The 10,124-nt window shown below is 48.1% G+C and overlaps 1 protein-coding gene across 1 annotated transcript; it reads left to right on the plus strand.

The window, feature by feature from the left end:
* Window positions 1-4,589: 4,589 nt before the first annotated feature.
* Window positions 4,590-9,551, plus strand: LOC142578307 (uncharacterized). Its single transcript, XM_075687706.1, has 5 exons — window positions 4,590-4,852; window positions 5,383-5,483; window positions 5,596-5,714; window positions 9,219-9,358; window positions 9,515-9,551. Exons 1-5 carry the CDS (start codon window positions 4,773-4,775, stop codon window positions 9,549-9,551), a joined length of 477 nt encoding a protein of 158 aa, XP_075543821.1. The 5' UTR covers window positions 4,590-4,772.
* The last annotated feature ends 573 nt before the right edge of the window (window positions 9,552-10,124 follow it).

Raw genomic sequence — 10,124 nt, forward strand, 5'->3', positions numbered from 1 at the left:
ACATACATACATATCCATCCAGCGCGCAAAGCATACCAAGCGCAGATCTTAAATGCAACGGTATTCAAAATATGCAAAGCGACGTGGTTCGACCAATTTTGCAAGAGTTCCGCCCTGTTTTATATTGATCCGCGTATTGAATTCAACTTTCCGTTAGCGTTACATAGAAACATAGGAAGTCTTATAAATGGCATAACCGGCAATGCGCAGCCTACACAAAACACTCGTTACACAGAACTGTCCGATCTGAAATTCCTCAGTGTGATTGTGGCTTTGTACACGAAGACACGAATCACGTTCTTCTAGAATGCCCGCACCACGACACACCAAGACTCCGACTTAAATCGTCATTACCGGCTTTAGAGTATGGTCCTCTAAATTCAAGAAATTATATTAGGTGCATCACCAAGAAGAGCTATGCAGATGAGCGCTTTAATAGCATTAAACACATTTCTGGAAGACAGCGGAATAATTGGCCGTTATTAAGGCCCGGAAGAAATGTTTCTGAGATAATTTTTTTGTATTTTCAAGGTGTACATGTGATACTATCATAGTTAGAAACGTTGCTTGAGTGTTTATTTGTTGTGTTACACCGCTGTTCGCGTTATTGCTTTAAGTACGTTTTTGTAACCTCGACTTGTTATTTTTCTTCCATGTGACAATGCAACATTGTCATATCTTGTTATATGCTGTGTGTTGCTACTGTATGCTGTGTGTATCATATGCATGGCCCAAGCAGTAGCGGACGCGGCATTTGTGCGCGAACCATCGTATATCACGTCAATAAAAAAAGAACGAAGGAAAAACGGCGCACGGCCGGAAACCTCTGAGCATACGTAGAGATATTGAGGAGACAATAACAACATAATCGGTTATTATTTGACTCAGCGGCAACAAAAGTAAGTCAGTGTTAGTAAGGACCTCTGGTGTCGAGCAAAACACGATGACCCTTCGAAGTCAATGACTTCCTTTTTACCCGAGAACCGTGCACAGAGACGAAATTATTTTTCAACACTCGTTTTCCTTACACGATAACATGGATCTCTGCTTACCTGCCACTTATTACGTGCAGCTCTTCCTGATAATCAGCATGACATATAACACACTATATCACCAATTACACACCCACCTCAACGTAAATTTCTAATCGCATTAACGTCGCCACGCATCTCCAAAAGATGGATGCGTCGCCATTATTTCTTTAAAGACAAGCTTTCTTTGCCCCTTCCTTCTACTTTCCTTCTACTGCTGCTGCTTCTGTCCGGTACACCGCGTCAGGGCATGAAGGGGAGGGGGAGGAAGGGGGTTTAAGAGCATTTTAATACATGATAGGAGCGCGCCAGAGAGGAAAGGCGACGCGAGAAACTCCTTTGTACCTTTTCACTTCACCGAATGTGCACAATGCCCTCGGCGTCGCCACATTAGCCTCTTGACAGCCGCAATTATCCGTGATTCCCGCCGCAAAAGAATTGAAAGAATAGCGGCGCTTAGCTTTCTGCTATCGTGAAAGTTGAGAGGGACGCAAGGTAGATTGCTGCAGAGGTGGACGGATAATGGTTAGAAATGATGCCGTCGCGAAACGCGTTAATCACAGCCTTGACCGCTCTTCGCTCGCGGTTCCCATACGATAGGGGTGGAGAGGGGATCGGGAAAATATGACGTGTAAGGAGAGGAAACGCTGCTACTCGACATCCGGTTGCGGGGAAACTGGATAAACTTAAGTTCAAATTAACGTACGGTACGCTACTGCTATTTGTGAAAAATAAACAAATGCAAATATGTGGAGCGGACGACTTAGGGAGGATGTGACGAAGCATCGCCGCATCAAAGAGCACCGTAGGGCCTAGGCCACGCTACTGAAGCCGTCACACATAATATCAACACTTCTTTGCCAACCGCGGTACCTTTGCGGACCCGGGGATTGAATCCCGGTCGCGGAGGTTGCATTTCGATGTGGACGAAATGCAAAAATGCCCGTGTCCCGTGGATAGGGGGCACGCCAAAGATCCCCTGCGGGAAGTCAAAATTAAACCGGCGTCACCCAGTAAAGCGTGTACGCTTCATAATCAAATCATGGTTTTGACTCATAAAACCTCAGAATTCATTCAGCTTTGCGGCTATGACAATGTTTGAGGTCGCGGACCTGATCCCGACCGCGGATGCCGCATTTCGATGGGTGCAAACTAAATTAAAAACAAAAAGAACTCTCCTGCACTTAGCTTCAGGAACACTTTAAAGAACACTACGGTGTCAAACGTAATCCGAAGTCCGCCACTACGGTGTGCTTCCGATTCCGATTGTAGTTTTTGCACGTACAAGGCCATATTTCAATGATAACTTAATATTTCAGCCAGGATGCGATGTGCAATGTGGAGCAATGAATATGCTCAACCCTCTCAAATGTCATAAAGTATGGCGCACAACAACCTTGAATCAAACCCCTCCCCCTGTGTGCTCTGTGTGATGCGCAAACAGTTAGCAGTGGCGCACGCGAGGTAACGTGTAACATGAACTCACCACTTTTTTATTGAACTAAACGTTGAAGAAATTAAACATTCGCCGTCAACATCACCGATAATTATCGTCAACCGAATCAAACAGCACAGAAAGTTTCGCTTAAATCGACACCGCGGCGAAATGCTGTAGGCCGCACTTCCACGAAAGTTGTTGAAGTAACCACTTCCTCATGGTCCTTTTGGTAAAAACAGCTTTTGTTGAACTAAACACAACGATAAAGATGTTTAAGATGCGGGCGACTAACCCCAGCGCGGAAGACTCGTTCTTCTGACCTCGTCTTGTTGTCCACGACTGGGGGTACACTTTTATTGTTCGCCCCTTTTTTTTCGTTATTTTATTACTTACTTTATTATTTATTTTATCACCCGCTATATTGTTTAGGAGCAGCAAAAGAATGGTGGCGAGGCCTCGTTTATTCACTGGTTGCGCGACTTCGTCGGTTCTACCCATTTTCTCCCTCCCCTCACCATCCTCTCTTCCAGTCAATCTAGCTTCCGTCTGGTCTTACACATTAGTAAAAAGGCAGGCGCTGCTTTTGCGAGAGATCACGGTGAATTACAGCTGTCAAACGCTAATGTGGTATACCATCTCTCCCGGGGAGCTCGAGATGGTATTTTGCACATTGGACACGGTGCATAGTTCAGAAGCGTTTCTCGCGTCTCCTTTATTCTCTGTCCTCCATACTCTTTCCGTGAATATACGCTCTCTGAACCACCACGACTAAGCCTGCAAAACAGCAGCACATTGACCTAGAAGTGTGGTGTCGAGGCGGTCACAGCTTCTCCAAACGGAGAAAGGGGGGGAGAGGGGTATATGTTCGTCCAGTATGTCAGAACAAAGGAAAAATTCGACACAAGCTTTTCGGTCTCCTGCGTTCGAGGGAGGGGATTTTTTTTTTATTATTTGGGGTTTTACGTGCCAAAACCACTTTCTGATTATGAGGCACGCCGTAGTGGAGGACTCCGGAAATTTTGACCACCTGGGGTTCTTTAACGTGCACCTAAATCTAAGCACACGGGTGTTTTCGCCTTTCGCCCCCATCGAAATGCGGCCGCCGTGGCCGGGATACGATCCCGCGACCTCGTGCTCAGCAGCCCAACACCATAGCCACTGAGCAACCACGGCGGGTCCGAGGGAGGGGAGTAAATCGTAGAACGAGGACACGCCCATGTTGCAGAGCCAACCAATCGTGGCCGATCACCCGTGGTGGGTTGAGCTATACACCCATGGGCTCCAATTGAAATCGAACCCGTGAGTGGGCACGTGCTAAATACTTTCGAGCACGCCATAAGACAAGTCGCTGCACAGCAAACGGCAGCTACTCGACCGTCACAGATCCACTGAAGTCGCGCTCCCTGCGATAGACTCCGCTTGTGCATCGAGTATGGCGTCGTCGGGCCTTGCTTCTACCTCCGCTGCTGCTGGATTCGACCCTAGACTCTACGGCTACGTGATGCTTATTGCAGACCGTTCCAAGCTGTCGACGAGCACCAGCTTCAACGACGATAGCAGCAGCAGCAGCAGCAGCGACGACAGCTGCAGCTGCAATAGCAGCAGCAGCAGTAGTAGCAGCAGCTCCTCCAGCAGCGACAGCGACGTAGTGCCGACCGGCGCCTCCCAGTCGAACGACATCGAAAGCGTGCCGTCCACCTTCGGCGCCGCAGCCGTCTTCGTTAGGAGCGAGCCACCGGCCGGAGCGTCCCAGTCAAAGGACATCGAAAGCGTGCCATCCACCTCCGGCGCCGCAGCCGTCTTCGTTAGGAGCGAGCCACCGGCCGGAGCGTCCCAGTCAAAGGACATCGAAAGCGTGCCATCCACCTCCGGCGCCGCAGCCGTGTTCGTTAGGAGCGAGCCACCGGCCGGAGCGTCCCGGTCAAAGGACATCGAAAGCGTGCCATCCACCTCCGGCGCCGCAGCCGTCTTCGTTAGGAGCGAGCCACCGGCCGGAGCGTCCCGGTCAAAGGACATCGAAAGCGTGCCATCCACCTCCGGCGCCGCAGCCGTCTTCGTTAGGAGCGAGCCACCGGCCGGAGCGTCCCAGTCAAAGGACATCGAAAGCGTGCCATCCACCTTCCGGCGCCGCAGCCGTGTTCGTTAGGAGCCAGCCACAGATCTATATACAGCCGAACCTCGTCCGTCCGGCGGACTTTCCTAGTGACCACCCGGACCAATTTCACGACTGGAGCGCTTGGCCCCAGTTCCCTCCCAAGAAGAAAGCGGACCCACAGCGGGCGATCTTGGAGAGACTGCCGGCCATGCTTCCCCATGTGACGCTCGTCAACCAGCACGAGTTCCTGCTGCGTAGGATGGAACTGCGGATACACACACTGGGCAGGCGAGTGTTTTTTTACAGCTGACGTGGCTTCGCGCCATAGTGCAAGGGTCTGATCTCGAAACGGTTCGCTTTCAGAAGCGTTGCAATATCGCACTCCACAGGGCAGCGTGCTGGCTTCCGTTGTTGGCATGAGCGTTCCGAGCACGCATTAGCGTCCCTGCCGAGATGCCTCACATGCCACATCGTGGTGTACATGCTGGTCTGAGAAAAAAAAGCAGTGGGAAGTAATCATGCGAACGATAATCACTCTCATTTTGCGAAGGCATCCATGCAGTTTAAACCGATTCAGCAGTGCTGAGAGCAAGCTGGTTGATTCGCCCACGTTCGTGCCTACAGGCAGTGCGTAATTCAGATACTAGGAACAAGCACCTATGCGGCGAACCACGTATATTGCTTTCTGTTCATGTCTTTCTCACTATGGCATCGTGCAATCATCGTGTTTTAGCTGCTCGTTTCGACACGTGCTTGCGTACCCATCACGTGGCAACGGTGTTCTTCAAAAATGACCTTGCCTCGTCCCTCGCATGCAGGTTCATGAAGCCAGCGCCTGAATTTCGGATTACAAACTTGGTGGATGAGTGGCAGTACACGGCCTGGCTTACCTTCACGGATTCTACTGGGCGCCAATGCGGTGAGTGTGAGCCAGACGCTACCATCGTCGGCCTTTTCTTTACATTTTTGTGTTTGTCTATTTTTTGGCGAAGTGAATATAAGCCCTAAAGTGTATCCTTGCACTTTCGCAGTTGGTCAGTACTGCCACCCGGATTCCCCGCGGCCCGGTTCCTGGTTGTACGGCCGGGTGCTGTCGTTTTCCAAGCTCAAGCTCTTCTCCAACAAGAAAAAGATCCCGAACCCGCCTCCGGTAAGAGTTCGTTCGCCGCTTCATCATTTTAGTCGCGATTGCGAGTTAGGTCGCCGTTCGTAAGGTGCACAATACTTAGCGAGTTTGAAGAAGCCTACGCTTTGCACTAACACCCCGGTCACAAGGCCCTCGGTTTTACCTAGCTCTAGTGCCGTAAATATTCAGTTCTAGTGCTGTGTGCGATCGTTCAAAGCTGACCCAGCGACATTTGGCCCGCGCGTCCTGCCGGAAAGAGAAATACGCAAGTGTGGATAGAAATTCTTTGCTTGGAAGGAAGGCCTACTTCAATCTCTGGCCGCACTGACATTTCACGAAGTTCTGCAATAGGCTGCACCTACCAAGGTGTATAGTTTATTCGTAGGACGGAAGAGCGCGCTTTGATGAACTTTTTTTTTCGGAAGGCTTGAAGGGGTCTCTAGACACCTCGCCTGGAAATTTGACCAAGGCTATGGTATGCGGGCGACGATGCCTTTCAGTGAATACTAATCCGGAAGACTTGCTTAAAATTCCTCCTCGACTTCTTTGTTTACGCGGTGCGCTTATGGTCATCATTCGCGAACAGGACGGGGGCGACCACTGGTATCTCGACGTCATCGTCGCCCGACGCGACCACAGCGTCGTCTGCTACGGCGGGCACCATTTTCCACAGCGCGTTGACGCGAAACGGTCCATCTGTACATACAGACGTTCGTGCATGTGTTAACCGCCGCCGAAGCGACCCCAGAATATATGCCACTTACTGGTTTTTGATTTCTTTGCCAATTTAAAATTGTAATTCCTAGTTAAATCGCGAACAGCGTGCTGGAAATCATGGTAATTTCATTTGCAACGTCTCAGGACCACATTCCCGTCAGTTGTCAACCCCTTTCAACGTATCATTCATCTTGAGACTCGGAAAAAGCTTACAACTGTAGAACGAAGGGGCTCCGATACGATTTTCGTGGAACCGATAAGAGTTCCGCCTGTGGTACAGAACGCTTTCCCGCTAGAATTGAGTGTCGCAACTCCTTTCTTCGCAAGCTGTAGCAGACTATCGATCCTCGTGCATTTCCAGGTAGAAGCGCGCTACTGTTTTATAGAAACCTCTACACATATTGCATTTGTGCATTCCTTTTAGAAGGCTCACAAATTAGTGTGTATACATGTGCCATTGAAAATACCCTAATGTAGGCGGCATTGCTCCAAGCGCTCTCGTTGACCCCGTGTGGAAAGCCAGCCAGATCTCGATCTCTCGTATGAGTCACATCGCTCACTTATTCCACGTAGACTGGGCAGAGACGGATGTAAAGGGGCGGAGCGATGCCACTGCGATATGCTGCAACGCAGATGTTTAAAACCTAATATTAGGCGCGTTACGCAGCACACTTGCATTTGCGTCATTGTGACCGCAATGATGACCGGCCCTACCGAGTGATTGCGGATTTGCAGAAAAATAATTTCGGGCTCCTTTTAAAGGCACAACAAAGATAAAAAATCTGAGCTGCAATAGAAAATTTCTTTTCCGTAATTTAAAAGAAAAACCGTGTCATGCGAGGGGACCAGAAAAGACGCCAAAGAGTAAAACCGGCGTCGACAACGCATTGAACTTTCCTAACCAGATTTGAATTTCAAAATTAAGTTTGACGGCATCTCCTTGAGCCTAGATTTTATCGGTAAAGGTAGACTACATTATATTGTAGAACAGCCTAAAAATGAACTTCAGGAGTTTCAACATCTTTTAGTTAACCGCAGCCGCCGAAACGTGTAAAAATATTTTGAAAATTTTGGCGTCACTGACTGCAGGGGCTCCGGCACGACATTCAGAAAGGGAAACATCAACAATGTTTTCTGTTATATAAACCAATCTAATGCGGCGAAAGTAAAGTTTTGAGAGAATATATTACCACTTTAAACTTATTTGCTTTTAAAGACGGGCGGCCAACTTTATACCTCTTGCACGATGATTCGTGCAGATATCGTAACGCTTTACAAGAAATATTCGCTAATCCTAGAACTCTTAGTGTCAGATAATTTACATATCTCCTCAACTGAGGACCTAAGATAAGCGTGGCGCCCCCTAATATTTCGCAAATGTCCATGTGTCGCCTCTGTGTTGCGCCTATATGGAGCATGCTGTGTAATGCATAGCAGTTGTCTGGAGTTGCACAAGTTTAGTGGTCATCGAATATTCCGTGGGCATATTTCTCATCGTTTATGCCTCCAAATTGAAAAGTTCCAAGGAACACACTCTCCCTCCCGCGCCTTAATTTGCGTGCAATTCGTGATAAATCTTTGATATGTTACCGAAAGCAGTTGACTATAGTCATACTTCTTTCACATTCTTTTCTAATATAAATGCACGAAGTATAAATTCTTCACATCAGTGATAAAATTCGTATCACAGAGGGATAAGAAGCTGTAAAGACTTTGGAAGCCAGATCGCTGTTGATTACGAATTCACGTATTTCCGTGAAATCACTGCGGAGGCGACCGTAGACTTCCGCGGTACATTCAAGCAGCATTCAGAAAGTGCATGCCGGGAATGAAACCGGCATTCCTTTTAGTCTTCCTGGACGAGCAACCTTCGTCACCGAATCAGAACGCTAATAGCGCTCTCATAATTATTACAAACTGGTACGTCATCAGTAGTTGGCAGCCATCGATTCCTTGTTTTCGTTGTCAACGGTCAGCTCAGCGAAACAGAGCGCATTGTTGCCGGGGCTCGCCGACGGTTCCGCGACATGCTTCGGCTTCCCACGTACACATTCTTCTTGTATTTTGCAGCGTCGATATATACATTCAATAATGATTTTTGTAGGACTTGAACGCCTGTTGACTATATCATTTAAAAGGCCTGACAGAAATATTTAGCGCAATGTGAAATTCTAGAATCTCGAGCCGCTTAGATTTTTGTCTAAAGGTTAGATCTGCCTAAAGGAGCAGTCCCGTTGCCTGTAGAGTGTGGTGCTCCCTTAAATTTCAGCTGAAGTTCCTGCACCAGCTTAACGTCAAGTCATGGCGTAGGACGGTGTCCTGCTCAGGTGTATTTATTTATTTTTATCGGTAAACTGGGCTTACATTGCATTGTACAACAATGCAAAAGCACGCAGCGCTCCCTGCATACATTTCCCGATTAAGATTATTGCTGCGCAAGCTGCCACAGAGATGACAGCATGCGACATGAGGAGCGACGTTCCTAACCTTTTGCATTTAAAAGAACCAGACCAACAAATGATTTCAGTGTTGTTGCAGCACCGCTATAAGGGCAGCGTGCTGACACAATTTCCATTATTCTAAAGCAATAAAGTGTCGCATAACCCCCTCAGTAGTTGCAGTGGTGGTTTTCAACAGCTTCACTAGACATACACTTTTGCAAGGCTGGGACGGCGAGTCAATTTGTTTGTAAATATGTGTCGTACGTATAGCGAAAAATGAGCATGCAACCTGTTCCCTAGACCAAGGCCTTCGCTTCCCCACTCCAAACTAAAAGCTCAACACCAGAAACTGCCCTCCTTTCTCTTTCAGATCACTCTGAGGTGTTACCGCACTTACCATATCCAAGTGAATGTTGGGATTGTGGACGATAACGGACACATCGTCAGCGAATCCGTCGTCCGGCAATCGGTTGGTGCCGACTTCATTGCCGTCACCAGCAGCATTTTAAGGTGGGTGTTGTGCTTTGCATGCTGGCTGTTTCTTTTGCAAACCTCTGTATTTCACTCTCCTCTTCTTTCTCTCTCTCTTTCCTTTCTACAGCTGATGAAACCACGCTCAAAATATTATTGTCATGTTAATTTTTTCTTTTTTGCTTTTATTTTCAGGCATCCAGTCAACAGGGGTACAAGACAGGCACGCTAAATGAAGTTCTCAAGGCTGTTTGTGTAATAACAGTAATAAAGAAATATTTATTTGTGAGTACAAACAGGCCCTTTCTCTTTTTTTTTCCTTGTTTATTGACATTTTACAGTAAAACCAAGACAAACAATGCAATGGTGGTGTGGCTACTGAGGAACAGAAAAATAGACCAGCTGCACACATGGCGATGCTGCAGGTCAGTGTCGCCCTGAAAAGAAAGAAAACAAAGTGGAAGCGGTCTCTGCGTATAAATAAAGAACACCCTATACCCTTGCATGCCTCAGAGAATAACGGGCACGTACCCAGGGGTTTAAGGGGCCCGAAATTAAGCGGCATATCCCCCCGCCCCTCACCGCCTCGCCCATGTTAAAGCACCGCGAAATCAAACGTGAGACTTGACAGCTATTAGGGGGTCAACATTTTGCTGCCTTTTCCACTCCGTTTGGGTAGCGATAGTTATCCGCATCTCCTGAGGTGTGAAGGCCGGCTTTCTCATCGATTCGGTGCCCGCGCGATTAACTCAAGAAGCGTTCAGTTGTCACCATCTATTGAACGGCCACGCGCATCGATGTTGCT

The sequence above is a fragment of the Dermacentor variabilis genome, chromosome 4, assembly GCF_050947875.1.
Source record: "Dermacentor variabilis isolate Ectoservices chromosome 4, ASM5094787v1, whole genome shotgun sequence".
NCBI lineage: Eukaryota > Metazoa > Arthropoda > Arachnida > Ixodida > Ixodidae > Dermacentor > Dermacentor variabilis.